Source organism: Notothenia coriiceps, unplaced genomic scaffold (genome assembly GCF_000735185.1).
Source record: "Notothenia coriiceps isolate Sejong01 unplaced genomic scaffold, NC01 NC01_scaffold00013590, whole genome shotgun sequence".
NCBI lineage: Eukaryota > Metazoa > Chordata > Actinopteri > Perciformes > Nototheniidae > Notothenia > Notothenia coriiceps.
Window position 1 is genome coordinate 413,253 of NW_011346291.1, and position 15,835 is coordinate 429,087.

At 39.4% G+C, this 15,835-nt stretch overlaps 1 protein-coding gene across 2 annotated transcripts in view; it reads right to left on the minus strand.

Moving 5' to 3' along the window:
• Positions 1-15,463, minus strand: part of septin9b (septin 9b) — a 43,171-nt gene extending 27,708 nt beyond the window's left edge. The window contains exon 1 of one of the 2 annotated variants that reach the window (XM_010774122.1): positions 14,762-15,463. In XM_010774122.1, coding sequence (XP_010772424.1) covers positions 14,762-15,371 — 610 coding nt within the window. In that variant the 5' untranslated portion in view covers positions 15,372-15,463. Of the gene's footprint in view, positions 1-5,633; positions 5,817-14,761 lie in introns of those variants that run through there. The other variant, XM_010774123.1, reaches the window with a different exon arrangement.
• Between the last annotated feature and the right edge of the window lie 372 nt (positions 15,464-15,835).

The window sequence follows — 15,835 nt, forward strand, 5'->3', positions numbered from 1 at the left end:
GGGATTTATCCGTGTAAAGACTCGTTCATTGGGGGGATCACAGTTTATAGACCCCGCGGATTACCATGCATTCGAGATAAATTATTGAATTAATTGTTCCTACCTTTTACAAAAAACCAAACGTAAACAAACTTGTAGATACGTTAACTTCTTATCGTATACAAATTGATTTTATATTAGACTAGTCCGATTTAAGCTCTGACTGGTCTGGTATTACGTATAAAGATTAACACGTATATACAGTGAGGCCCAAATGACACTACAATCCCAATTTCAGCGACTACACCTGTGGGCACAGTTGGTCGTTATAAATCCCGTAAACAAAGTATAGTTAAACGTAGTTCTTTACAAGGTGTGTCCGAATTCTACATTAGTCTTAGTCTTATTGGAACATAGCACGGGTGTCTCCCCTGTAAATGTAAACAATCGTCGGCTTTTCTCGACTTCTGTCGAATACAAATTGTTTACTGTACAGTACATTGGTAAAAATAAGAATTTACCGAACTTAAATTGAAATCGTTGTTTTTTTGGAAAGGGTTTAGATCGATGCAAGACAGTGTACGAAAATCGGACTGTGTACCGTTCCCCTTAATTTCCCCAAAAGTAGAAATGGGTCCGGGTTCTTATGGGTTAAACGTATAGGCTTAAAGGCATAATAGAACTACCGTATTATATGTATTCAACTTGTGCCCCGCTGGACTTACTTTTCTGTGGTTTACCGTTACTGTGACATATCAGTATAGCCACGGAAGATAGTTTGTGTGTTTAATTCCCATGCATCAAGGTTATTTTCATGTATGTAATTATTTTTCCTGCACAGTGTAGAGTTTTGTTGTGATGAGAGGGATACAGGTATTTCATAAAATAAACGTGCTCCCTGGAGGTTAGGTACAGAATTGATATCACAATTTAATCGGAGCTGATCACAAGTTGTCATGACTGATCCAGTCATCTCGATGAGCGTTCGGGCTGTGAATAAACAACTTGTGTTTTACTTTTAGGCTGTCTGAAGGTATGGACAGCTATCAAAGCTATTATACATCACATTAAGAACGATGAACAAATGAAAGTCGGACACAAATATATAATTTAAATGATTTATTGAAGTTTGCAATGTTTTGAACAGGCATCCACACAGTCACCTACTTTGTAATGTTCGATACCTACCTGTAAGCGTCACGATATCGGACTCTCACCCACAACCTCACATACGAGTACTGAATGTGCAGCAAAGTGATCTTAGGAAGGCAGATATAGCAAAAGATGAACGTAAACGACAAACGATGTTTCTTTCCTGATAAGTCAACAATGGGTCCTCAATGTACACGCCCCGGATTCCTATGACGAAAATAATAGAATGTCGCCAGTTGTCATGACTCAATTTATACTCTAACACCGGCCTATGACCGGTAAAATATGCTGAAGACCGGGAAATCTAAATCCCTCCGGCAAAAATGTCCGTTCAAAATAATTTCCCCTTAGCACAATACCGCATCAGTTCCGCCACTTATGTGACAGACAAGAATAGTTTGTGACAAACAAAAGAGTATGTAACAGACAAGAATAGTCAATTCTAATGTCTAACACTTAATGTGGAGAAAGAGATGTCCTGTATGGGTTGATTGTGCGTTGATCTGTTGGTAATGCCTCGGGGTTCCGGTGGGCATGTAAACAAATGCATAATGCTGCGCTATACTTTGTGGCCTCTCACCCGGTTGCATTGCGACGCTTATTGTTTAGGTGTCTCTGAAAGAGCATTACATTGACGATTTTAAACAAAACTTAGCCCTATCAACTTGTAAGATAACGTTAAGTTAACTTACCCTTAAATAACTACATCACGTTTTTCAGGGGAAACACAAACTGCAGAAAACGTTAGCTGCTAACTGTTAAGACTAAGATATATTCTAAACTGCTAAGACAGCTAGCTCTTGTTAAGGGAAGTAACAATATCCTCCTAGTAAACGTAAGGTTAAGTTAACATTAACGTAACGTTAAGAAAGCAAAACGAACCTTTGAGAAAGCTTTTACTCTCAGACTTGGTGAAATTGTGTACTGTTGCTTACCTCCAGAAGGACTTTTAGCGCGTTTCCCAGACAGCTGTCAGAACCTCTCAGAAGCAACCGCTGGGCGGAGTTAGAAACGCTCAACTGATCTTCACTCCCCGAGTCCCCGACCGTTGGTGCCAGTCAAAACCATGTTTTATACCGCTTTGTTTCAACCACTGCCGTCTCGTAGTGTCCCGCACTCTCTGTCTATGTCTGTTTCAGTTTCACCAGCAAGACTGCTGGTAGACCAGCATAAATACCAGCTTCACCAGCATAGACCAGCTTAACTATCAGCTAAACCAGCATAGCCCAGCATGACCGCTGGTTTAGCTGGCCAGGCTGGTCTTGAACCAGCAAGACCAGCTTGTCAAACCCGGTAAACCAACTAAACCAGCCCTAACACCAGCTAAAACCAGCAACCATCTTAAGCTGGTCTATGCTGGTTTTTTCAGCAGGGTGTGTCTGTGAGACTGTTTGTGTATTAAAAGTACTTGGCCATCCCCCTCCTTCATCCTTCAGGGCACTGTCTCTCTCTGACAACTCGACTCAAAAATTATCCTTCATAACTGTGGTTGACTTATGACTAAAGTCATGACTAAAACAGAACATCTCCAATTTTAGAAACCAAAAGAAAAACATGTTTAAAGGCAGAGAAGAGTTCCTGTCTACAAGCCAAACAGATACATCTCATCAAAAGTTTGAAATGCTCTCTGTTGGGCTTTCTCTATTTTACTTTGTTGGTGATCTGCTACCACTCAGCTCACAGGAATATCAAATGTACAACAATTTGAGAGAATCAACTTGCAATGAAGTAAATATTGGCTCCAGACTAGATGAAAGTGTTTGCAAAACCCCAAATATAGGAAAGACACTGGTAACGTGGATCTGATCTTGACTCACTGTAAGGAGAGAGAATGTAATGTGTTGCTTTTCTTGCTTTGGCTCACAGTTTTCAATCAGCATAAAGACAGAATATCTCAGAGAGATTTTCTTAACAATCAGCAGAAAACACTTCCTGCCTGCTGAAGCTGGAACTGAATCTAACACTTGGCTGTGGTTTCGTTTTGAAATGCACAAAACCATGAATGCATTGTCTAAGTGTTTATTTCAGGTGATCATTTGGAAAATGTTCAATATTGTTTCCATAGTCCTAGACATGTCATGTTCTATTAAACAACCATGAAGCTGACTTGATTTAACCCTGTAGAACTTTTATTTTAAACATTTTTTACACAACTAATTATTGGTCGAGATTAACTTTATGTCAGTTTCTAATAAAAACTTTAATGTATCTTGTAGACAGTGTATGAACAGCAAATGCAATCAACAACCCATTGGCTTCTGATTTTAAACATTTTGATGGGCCTTTGTTCAGTTTTTATGTCTTTTCCAGTTTTTCAATATGTTATCAGCTAGTAGAGCTATGGAAAAAAACATCAACATCAAGCAAAGGTCTTTCACAGTTTTTTTTCAGATCATAAATCTGCCATCTCCAGTCAAACAGGACATTAAGTATACGTGTTACTGTCCTAGAAGCCGGATGAACAGTCTTTTGGGGGTTCTGGGTAACAAATCTGACACATTCCCGATGTATATCTCTGTGCAGTAAAGTAAACATTTTCAACTGAAGCTCTCACTTAACAATAAACAATGTTGTCAGTGCAATATATGACCCACCAGTGACTGAAGTTACCATTTCCTCCTGTGGGAACCAAACATTAAAAGAGAGGTCTGCTCTGTGCCCCAAGGTAATTGTATTAGCTTTCCTTAGAACATCAAAAGCAGCTTTGAGCAAAACATCCATCGCAAATGAATTCAATTTGAATCCACTCCAGGCTTGGTGATTAAGTGTGTTGGCAGCGGACACGCACTGTGTGTGTTTGTGCATGCTTTTTATGATGACTCATTTCAAAATAAGTATCAAGTGTACCGTACAACTCCCTGTTTACATTATATAGTGGGGGAAGGGAAATAAGTACATTTACTCAATAACTTATGCTTCTAGAATACATGTAGGAAACATAATGTATTTGCTTTACTCCTGTTCATAACTTTAGTTACTTTACATATTCAGAAAAATAAGTAGCTCAATGTTTACAAACGGCAACATTAAAGTCATGTACAATTAATGCAATAATAAATGTAATCCAGTGAATCTACATAATATTCTGGGATTAGACATTCTGTACTAGTTTTACGTTAACTAAAATGTATATAAACTTTTGATTCAAGTAAAACCAATAGTTTAATTCTGCTCTGCACAACTCATACATAAGATTGAAGTTGTGTTCCATAATTTTTCTCTTGAAACACAGTGGCCATTTTGGATGACCACACTCATCAAATCATGTGTGCTGTGAGGGGTAACTGAAGAATATGTGACGACTGGAGTGCAGTGAGGCCCGTTGGCGAGCTCTGTGATTGGCCAGGAGGTCAGGGCTGATTGCTGAAGGCCACCAAATCAGGGCAGAGCACATATGGAGCTGATTAAAATAGTCACCTCCATGACTCAGCTGACCGAGTGACTCAGTGACACATCCTCCCCAAGAGGAGGGGGGACTGAAGGAAGGGCAGAAAATAAGAAGAAAGGGAGGGAGTAAGGGAAAGAGGAGGCAAGGAAAAATAAAGAGGAAGGAGGAGGGTGGTGGTTGGAAGAGGGACAGGGGAAAGAAGAAGAACATCTGGCCTGGATGTCTACAGGGGAGATAGCTGGGTCTGTTGGAGACTTCCTGTTGTGTGTTATGCTGTGGCTGCTCTGCTGCCCTGGTGTGCAAATGGAGACAGCATGTGTGTGATGAGTGACGGTTTATCTCAACACCCTAAAGTGGCCCCCAAAACTCAACCTTCCCCCTCTCACTGAATCTTTAAACTGTACATTAACAGTACAGATTCATTATTCTATCCAGTATATCTTTAGCTACTTCACATGTTGACATTAAAATACTTCACTCCGAGTTTATTCCTTCTCATACCCCAGCTTTACACACCACATAATACCTCAAGGTTACAATAACTCAGGCCTGTGTTTGCTTTTTCATCAGCTCCTTACCATACTAACAGAGTAAAATCCCTGTGCGGTTTGCATAACGCTGACCGCTTAGATAAACTGGACAGAGTTTGTGGTCCAAGCTTTGTTTATGGGGAAGTGTGTGCCTATAGTGTCTTTTGATCTCTTTTAAGCCACCAAAGCTTTTCCAGCTGGCCTGCCTAAAAGAGAGAGGTAGCTTAAAGGACAAAGATAACACCCATATTGCTTCATTTCAATCAAAGCTTTTTCTTCTACTTAATGAAGAAAGGATTTTGAGAGGAAGTTTAAAAAAGGGTCCAGCAAGCAGATTTGGTTTAACTAAACAATGCGGTATGCAATAAAATAAAAAGAAAGAAAGGGATCAAATGTTAAACCAGCATCTTGGGAGGATTTTTCTTCGGATGCGTTTCCTACAATCCCCATCTGAAGAGGATACATCATTCCTCGACTTGATTGGCCTTAATAGAAACCAGTTGTCCCTCTTTCCTGCACAGCGCGATAGTCTAAAACAGTTGTGCTCCCCCACAGACACAAAAGACCAGCAAACAGATACTTACGAAGAGTTTCCATCTCATGTTGGTTGTATATCTCACTGCAAGTAGAAGTCATCTCTTTCTGTCTGTTTCCCTTTCTTGCTTCGAGTATTTAACCAGAAAAAAACGTTTACAAAACTCTCATAACACAAAGAAGTCCTATATTTCCCAGCCTGTGGCAGCTGCTGTAAAATTCTTCACTATTCTGTGCATGAACAAGAACTAATGTTACGAACTATGCTTCCCGATGCACACACACCAACATGTACTCTATTTCTGTTGATGTTCTAGAAGCTTTCCCTGATGAACAACAAACAAAGACTCCAAGGGATTGGCCTTCTGGGGAATCCCTGGCCCCTGGCTGCATCCGCATCTGCAGGGGCGAGGGACAGAGATGACTCAACTCTAAAAACTAAGAGAAGCCTGAAGGAGCTCTGTGATTAAACTCCTTGCGCGGCCGCTGCACGTCTTCCCGAAACATCTAGTTCAGTTTTGATGCTAATTATCTATAATAGAAACCTTCCATGTGCAGAGAGAGACAAGCAAGCCTCTAGAGATCACAAGAAAAATGATTTGTTGCATTGGTTAAACATGCAGAATGTGATTGCCAGGACAGGAAATCAAGAACAACTTCAAATAAATATTGAATTTGGGTTTGGCAGTGCATAAAAAAAACTAACTCATCCGAGGAAATTTGCCCTTTCCCACCAATCTTAAATTGCGCCCTCTTTCACTGAGTGATGTTTGACGTTTGCAGTCTGCTATGCAGCATCCAAAGCCCTTCACACCATCGAGGCATGAGGTAAAAGTTTGCCCCAAAGCTCCTTCAGGCTTCATTGCCAGGGCTTTTCTCAACAGATGACGGCTTTCTTCAAAGAATCTAATTGCCTGTAAACCACAAAGCTAGAGATATATTCACTAAATCCCTAAATTAACACCACAAACATCAGTTATGACATAAGATCCAGTCTGTTTGTTAGTGCCTTAAAAGTCTGTCTGTACATTCCCAACTGAGGAACCAATCAGTCAGTTGAGCAGAACGCCTGCACAAGGTTTACTCAGCTAATCTAAAACATGAATCTGTGGACTGAAAAAGTGAGGGGATTTAAGAACGCAAAAGAGGCAATACAGATTATAACCAGGAAAGGTATGTATTACTTCCCTTCTGCCTAAACCTTTGAAAAACAGTAGAAGTTCTTTTTTTCTCAAGGTTTATTTTTGCACTGTGCTGCTTATGATCTGAATGCTTCCCAGCTGAAATAGAGATGAGAGCTGGCACAGTTGGATTTCACAGAGCTGACAGCCTGGAAACAGAGTAAGTGTCACTGAAACTACTCTTCACCATCACTTCATCACAGCCCAGTGGACCATGATGTTTTAACAGTAACTTGGTCTTGCCGGAGTAAAATTGTGATTTTAAATTGTATTTATCTCACTTCAAAATGTCTAAGCCTAACGCAGCTATAGTCTCAGGTTTGTTTTTTGTATTTACGGGAGGAAAGATTGACAAAGGATTTTTGATATAACTCTTAAATGCACGTTATCTAAATTATAGTTTTTTAATTTTTTTGCTTTAATGATATCACCCAAGTCAGCATCATTGGCACTGTCACTCTGCATTGTGGGAAATGTAGGCACAGTTCTAAATTGGTGGCGTTCTCTTCAAAGCCAGCAAGTTTTGCAGCCAAACAAATGAGAGAATCTCGGGCATGCTAAAAGAGGACACACACTGAAGTGATTATGCAGTTGGTGTAACATAAGGGGCAAGAATGCGCCCCCTTATTTTTCATTTTCCACACAAGCTCATTTCAGACCAACTCACGCCCTCACAGAACGACCCTCTGCTCCTTGTCTACTTTCATCTAGTCATTTCAGCAGATGGCAGGAATGTGGCACAAATGACCATCTGCCTGTCACATATGCATAAACACACACACACAGTTATTGTTATTCTAGTATGTCCTCTATCCCTAAACAACACGTGGGCCAAACATCATTACAAGAGAATATGAGGAAAAACTAGCCTGGTATGAACCTTTCTTCTTCATTGAAACAACTCTGGGCCTTATATAAACAGATCGAATATTTGTCATTTTTAGGACATTTGGATAATTCTTTTAAATGTCCTTTATTCCTATTTCCAACTATGACTCATGCTTGCATGTTTTCTTAAACTCCATTCCGAGACCTACATTACTGCATGACTCTGGCTTTAGTTTTTTCATCTCCCTTGCCAATATAAGGGACATCATTTTCCCAGTGGAGTCATATCTGGATAAACAAGAGGGAGGATTCACCTGGAGAATAAAGATAACATTAACTGAGCAACTGTTATCTGGGTCTGCTTCATCAACCTCTGATGGCCCATATCCTACTATGTGTCTTTTATCTTATGGTGATGAAAAGGGTCGATTAAGGGGCTTTAAGTTATTATGTGTGCATATCCAAAGTTAGGCTGTTATGTTAAACTCCCTGTGGAAGACAAAGTGGGATCATTCGGCCAAAAGCCATGTGCGATTAGAGGGAGTGGATAGTGCTTAACAATGTGTGTGCTTTTATACGCATGTAAACATGATGTGTGAAAGTGTCGTATTCACAGTATGCAGGAGAGAGTCAATGAAAAAGGGGCGTTTACTACAGTTTTGGGATTTGGCTAGATGACTAAAGAGGACAAAGGTCTTTCTGCAGTGGTGGGAAACTTCTTTAACCCTTGACTTCCCCCAGATGCTCAATGTAAACTTCAACTTCCGAAAGCCTTATCTGGGGGAGAGGGGGGATGTGTGTGCTTGCTAGTCTGTGGGTGTGTGTGGGTCGTTTGTTTATCTGGGTCTGCAGGGCTAATCCTTTCCCATTTCTCTCATCCTCCTCCTCCAAAAGAAAAAAGAAAACTCCTTTATGTCCAGTTAAGTTTCTTAACTTGTAAAAGCTTCAGTACAATGTTTTCAATAAGTGTCTATCTTTGTGATATATTGGAGAGTTTAAAACATGAACGGAAATAGGCTGGCATCTTTGTGTTGGGTTTCTACAGACTACCTCAGTGTGGTTTCGTACTTTATCGAGCTCAATACTCTGAGAGAAAGGACAGAAATACAAATTGATTTAGATTTTTCTTTGTAAATAAAACTGCCTTTAGAAAAAAGGTTAAAATACAGATTAATATTACCTGCGTGCCAGGTTCAGTGTCTAAACAGATTTCACCTGTCACACACTGCCTCCTGGTGGCTTGTTCAGGAAGCACATCAACAGTGAAAGTCACATTCAAGATAATGAGAAGTGACACTTGTCACTCTTATCGTCGCCCTGGGACTCTTTTGAACTGATATGATAGACTTTACAGTTTGGAGGCTCATACACTTCAAGACAACACAGTCAGAGACAATCTGTGCTTCAGTGTAAGAACATCTTAGTGTGACCTTCTCCAGGCAAAAATGAAATGCATAAAATATCCAGTTTAAAATGTCATTAAACAAATCAGCTCTTTATGGAACAGGAGGAACAGACATAATCAAGCCAATGTTTGAAATCATTTCCACGTTTTAACTTTCCTTTTTAAATTGTTTTCATCTTTCAACCTATCCAATGTACTGATCTAACTTGTACAAATTTGAGGAGGGATGAAAAGGGCCTATTGGTTTGCAAATATATCAATGTAACATTTTATTTATCAAATGGTTAATGAGCAAGTAAATTCCTACATGATCACTTTAAACTAACAGTAACATTTTAAAAGACTAAAGAAGACATGTCGTGCAAAGCAACAATTAGTGATATGCTTGAATACATTATTAATGAGGATCAAAGCAATTCATTATTTTATTATTATGTATGTGCAGGGTATGTACATGACAAAAATCACTTAACATGTATAACAAGCTTTATTAACCAACTTTGGTTTATTTAATGACATATTGTTTGGAATCATTCAAATGGAAAACAGAGTGTGAACTAAGTAATTATTTCCCAGCCATAATAGGGAGTTCTCTAATGTTTGCGATTGGTTACTTAATTTAATTGTTTTTGATTTGGGAGAGTTTGTATTAGTCCTTCAGATTGTTTTGTAGTTCCTGATCTTAAAAAGGTAAGACCATTGCAGATTTTCAGAATTATGCAACAACATATGTCAACAGAAAACCACATACAATATAGAACAATGTTTTTTTAGGTCACCAACAGTTCCCTATCAGAAACACATAGACAAAAAACTCTCTCTTTTTCTCTGCCTCTCTCTCCCCTTTTTTCTGGGTAATTATCCGACAGGTCACACTGAGTAATGGTCTGGGATTAGTCCAGGGAATTACGCTAGCAGAGGATTGACCTCGGCTATGCCTTCACCTCAGGGTGCCTGTATGTCTGTGTGAGCTAGCGTAGGTGTGTCGCTGAAACACAACAACAAAATATGAGATGAAGGAAGTGTGTTTGAGTGTTTTTGTGTGTGCACATGCCCTTTCCTGACCTAAGGACAGGCAGAGACAAATCGCCCACAGCCCTCTGCTGTCCCCCCCTCCCTACTTTCAGAAGGGCAATTTAAATACAAGACAAATGCTTTCAATTGCGCTTTCTTCCATAATTACACCTCTACACCACACCTCAATTAGGGAAACAAATGTTCTACAAGATAATCTGTTTATTTAGGCCATATAAGGACAAATTCCAGTTCAGCATACATAATCTGGTAGGTTGAAATCAGGACATCACTTTCGTTATTTACCATCACAACAGGAAGAGAGGACTCAATGCCACGTGAAAAGGCACTGTAATTACATTTTCATATTTCTTACCTAAGCGGAAAGGAGCACTATTTCTACTGTGGCTTTGTTTTTCTTTCAACTCCCTTTAGTGCTGTCACAGTAATTACATTTGGATGGATTTATTTCGCAACTTTAAATATCCCAATAAAATAACTCAAAGGATTCGTTAAATGAGGTTACCGGTGTGACCCCAATGATAACCTACCAATCTCTCCCCAGTGATAGCTTTACTATTTATAGTTGAGCTATTGTAGATCTACTGACAGCAACCATTTGTTGAAACACTGTAAAAAAAAGTGCCCATTGTTGCGTGAATCCGTTCAGTTAATTATTAAATCAATAACAAAATAATTGCCAACTATTTTGAGGAACCATTGATCGTTTTAATATTTTTTTTAATTGAAAACATTTCAATCATTCACTGGTTGTAGCTTGATTGTTTGAATAAAACAACAATTTTGAATATGTCACCTTGGCCTGTTTGAAATTATGACAACATTTTCATTGTTATCTGACAATTAACAAAAGAAAGATAACAATGATCAGATTTATCAATAATGAAGGTTGTTGCAGCCCTGTACTAATCGTTGTCCTAAAGTGACTAGGTTTCATATGAAGACCATAACAAAGTCTGTAGGTTAAACAAAGTTCCTCAAATGTCAAAGCAGCTCTGAAACGTGATAAGAAATGTTTCATTTTGGACCACAGGTGGCCTACACTCAGATGTTAGATAGAGTTCTCTGTGCTGTGTTTGATGGATTGATGCGCAGCAGACCCTGCTGTCGAGATATGCGTCCCCATCTGTCTGAACGCAGCGGAGCAGACCAGATCCTAATCACAGGGACTCTGGTGTCTGTGGCCTGCAGTTAACCTGACGGCGAGGTTCTCTTTCTCATTCTCCTTTGGAACATCTACCATCACTCATCACAACGATTCGATGTCATCACACCGATTCTGGATGAATTCCGTCCTGCACTTGAAGCACTTATATTGTATAATATTATCCACTTTAGTCTTCACATTATACCAAGTGGTAATATTTGTATACACATGTCTCTGCAAATACATATATAGACAACTAATACAAATAATAAATACATCTAAATCAGGGCTCTCCAACCTTTTTTAGAATGAGAGCTACTTTCAAAAAATAAAACAAGTCGTGAAATTGTGCAATTGGCAGATAAGCAGCAATGACACTTGAGAATAGCAAATCAGTTTATCACTCCTCTTTTTTTGTTTTGTTTTTGAAGGCAGTGTATATATTTAGCACATTTTAACATTATTATATGCTTACCTTCAACCCTTATGTGCTGATTGAGTCTGTGGGACCCGTTTTCAGTGTTTACTAAAAGAAAATGTATGCAATTAATTGTTTTTTCAACCTGAGACTCATTGGCTTTTGCTAATTTTCTGTGAAGAACATATTCTAAATCCTTGATATCTCAACCAAAATACTTTGGCCAATATTGTCAATACAATTTTCCTATAACATGCTATTTACAATATAATACCTACCAGGTTAGTGGAACATCCATTAGATTAAAGGGTTTGATAAACTGGACTGTGACGTAAGATTATTTTCATTGCCGATTAGTCTGGCAAATCATTTCATGCCCACCCTTTTTTTGTTGTTGAAACTTTACGGTGATAAAATAGCTAAAAATGCCATCCACACTTTCTAAGAGTCCAAAGTTACGTCTTCAAATGTATATTTTGTCAACATTACACTGTTTTACGTTACAAAACCCAAGACATTTAGTTCCCAAAAGAAGAAAGTAGCCAACAAATAATCACGGGGACCAGGATCGAGCACATACATGTCTTTGTGGATATTTTTGTGGATGAGCTTCCCTGACTTTGTAAAGACACAAATAATTACATATTAGATCTTCAGTGATCTTCCAACAACTCCAGTACACTCTACATTATGTGTGTTTTGTGTCCAAAACACCTTTCATGCTGACCTTTTGCATAAAACAAAGTGTGTCTCACTCTCTGATGCTTTGATCAAAGCACACAGGGATATTGGCTGGGAAGCTGACTGGATCACATGACCCCTGAGAGAGGAAGTGCACTGCAGTGAGGTCACGCAGTGGGGGAAACAATCACACTGACAGAACACGGAAGGAAGCAGAGGATACTCGGTGTGCTTTTGCGTGTGTGTTTGTGAGCCAAATGATGTGTGATGTCATTTCCTCGAGGAAAAACTGAAATGGCAGGAAGTCAGCTTATCTAATAAAGTCCCAAAGACACAGTTGACAGCCATAGGCAAAATAATAAAACTATGCCTAATAAACTTTGCTTTCGGGGTTGGCAAAAGCTCTTCTAGGTGGACAATTTTCAAAATAGCTCTAAAAACCAATTGAAAGCACTTACAACTGGGCCAAATAAACAAACATGGGCAAATAAACAATGTGTATTTGATATGATTTTGGCCAAAGGGTTTATAGTTTATAGAAACAAGTACATTTTATCATAATATGTGACAGCAGTACTTTTATAAGTGTGTGAGTTATTTTGTTGTGTGTTTAGCTCTCTTGATAATGTGTAAAGTAAAGCAGGGTGGGCCCCTCAGGCAGGTCATCCTCCATTTAGACCCCATTAGTGCCTCTCTCTGTGGACAAATACATGTAGACCACCCCCATAATCTACAAGAGAAGCCTGTCAAACTCTCAGCACAGAAACAGACTCAAATGTAGTCATTTGAAGTAGAAACCTTTTTAAACACAGCCAGTAAAACTAGGAATATTTAACACAAAATCAACAAAAAAGCACCATCATTATAATTAATCAAGAGCAAATTATAAAGTGAAGGTCAGGTAGGAAGTGATTTGGGTTATCTGATTAATCCAATTAGCTCCCCTCTGTTTTCTGGAGCTTTATTACTTTATTTACGTCAGCTCAACTGTTTTCTGGTTCGCTCTCACCGCTCTCAAGGATGCAGCAAGCACATGTGTTGAGTGAAAAAGCTCTTAAGATAAACTGTACACTACCTGCTCATGCCCGCACAGCAGATTTACAAACTAGATAGTCCACATAATGGATAATTTAGCTGTATCTAAATGAAACGGATATTTACCCTCTGGAATTGGTAGAGCACACAAACAGAGCCAAAAAAGAAAGAATATTACAAATGATTTGCAAGGAGAACAAACACATTAACCTTTAAAACGAATGATATTGTTGCTGCTTATCTATCAATATATGCAACTGTTTGCTAACAAGTTTATCATATCCTAAAAGGTGATGATACAGTATGTCAATGTTTTGGGTGTGTTACCAATTTGTTCCTGTGTCCGTTTTTGCAAGTTTCATACAATGTCCTAAAATATTTGTATAGAGTGTACATTATATGATATTCATCCTTCTTTATGGCATATTCTAACTGAAGCACTACTAACTGTACTATCTGACTACCATATGCCTGTGCTGCTGACTTTCATCACAATATAAAACCAAGTCGGCTCCAATACTGCATTAACAGACATGGATTACCACAAATACAGACCCACAGTCTGCTGTTTCTCCTGAAAGACAGGCCAACACGATCACATGCAGACATCAGACTAATGAAAAAGCTGCTCCTATTACTGACTTTTTTCTCATTGAGAGATCCGATACTGGCATTATTCTGCTGCCTCAGTGTGTGTGGAGAAGGAGCAGGAAGTTATGAAGTCAGAAGAAAAAACCCAAACGAATCAGGGCCCCAATGAAATGTAATCTGGAAAATTAGACTGTTTTTATCCAGTGGGGTTTGAATGTAAAATAACTTAAACCCAAGAGGGAAAAGTTTCCCTTTCCTTCACACATAATTAGGTGTCATTTGGTTTTATTTGACTTTGAGATAGCCTATTTCAACTACTTTTATCTCTTTTCCACTGATGACAGTGTCTCTCCAAACTGGTATGTCTGTGCTAAAGCAATCACACAGGATGTTGAGCTAAATCTGCACCAAAGCACTGCTAGGCTAAACTAGTCAGTCTCTGATTAACCTTTTACACAACACTCCAACAACATCATTAGACTCTATATGAGACCCAAAATATATTATGTGTTAACAAAGAAGAATCAACTCATTAAAACCATTTTAGTAGTCTTTCCGCTAGCATTCTAAAAACCACAGCTAATTCAGTCCCAAGAACAAGGAAATGGAAATATATAACTATTTTAGCCTTTTTTGAGACCTTATGTTACTCAGATTTTCCATTATTTGTTGGTTGGATGCATTTTGCCATGGCTTTTTCACTTGGTGGACATAAGCGTCTGTAACATCTCTCTTAACTTCACTTCTGCATCAGTGAAGTAAGGTGAGAATATAAAAAACATTGAAGGTCAGCAAGTATTGAGTTGACATATTTAAATGTGTTGCTCTTAAAAGGTGCTATGATTAAACAAACTTACTGTCAGTGTTTGGGGATTTTCGTCCATGACTAGGCGAGGAGCAGCGGAAAGTGGTGACGATGGTGTTGTGATGAGGGTTGGGGTGGTGAGGGTGGTGCACTGGTTGGTGGTGGCCGTTGTTTTCTGGAGGAGCCCTGGTGATGCTGATTTCAGGTTTACGGAAATCTCCGGGATTAGGAGGCTCAAACTTGCGAGCGTGATTCTGCTCAGGGGCCCTGCTGATGCCATTGTTGTTATTGTTGCCTTCATTGCGGCGTATCACCGGAGAATCAGTAGGCGTCTTAGCGAAAGTGACCTCCCTCTTATGGCTCATCTCGGGGGTCTTGGTGTGGCCCAGGACTTCAGGGCGTTTCAGGGCGCTGTTGGTTGCAAAGCGTGTGGAAGAAGGGCTGGTGATGTTATCCACCTGCTTGCTGGAGGAAGATGAGATGTCGATGGAGAGTTCGGATCGGCGAGACACCGGCTCGGGGGTCTTGGAGCCTCCTCCACCCATGATGGAGCGGGGTTGGATAAAGTTGAGGTTGTTGTTGTTGGTGGTGGTGGTGGTGGTGGTTGCCGGGGCGGGGGGGGGAGTGCCCAGGTCACGGTAGTAGATGCTGGTGGGAGACATGGCGTTACGGTGAGGGGAGCTGGTGGTTCGACGGGAGCCAGGGGACAAGTGAGAGGAAGTGTCCACATCCTCCACCTCAAAGGACCTCTTCAGAGCTGGATGTGATGGACAAACACAACACACATTAACTTAAAGGGTAATTTGACTGCTGACACTATTAGTTGATTTACTGATGAGTTAAAAGACAATTAGTGTGCATCAACTATGTAAGTAAGTTTATTTATTATGCAACTAGTTTTGAAAACAGCAACACCAAATATCCTCTCCTTCTTGATTCTCCGGCAAGTTTCTGCTTTTCTCCATTTTTAATTGAATATATCTTGGTTTCGTTTTTGAATGATGGACTCATTAATCAAAAAAGTAATAGCCAATACAAATAACTGTGTCTGTTACTAAACATAGCTGTGATTTAATAAAGTACTCCCACATAACTAGGTTAAAGGTTGTTGAATAAAGGTAGTGTG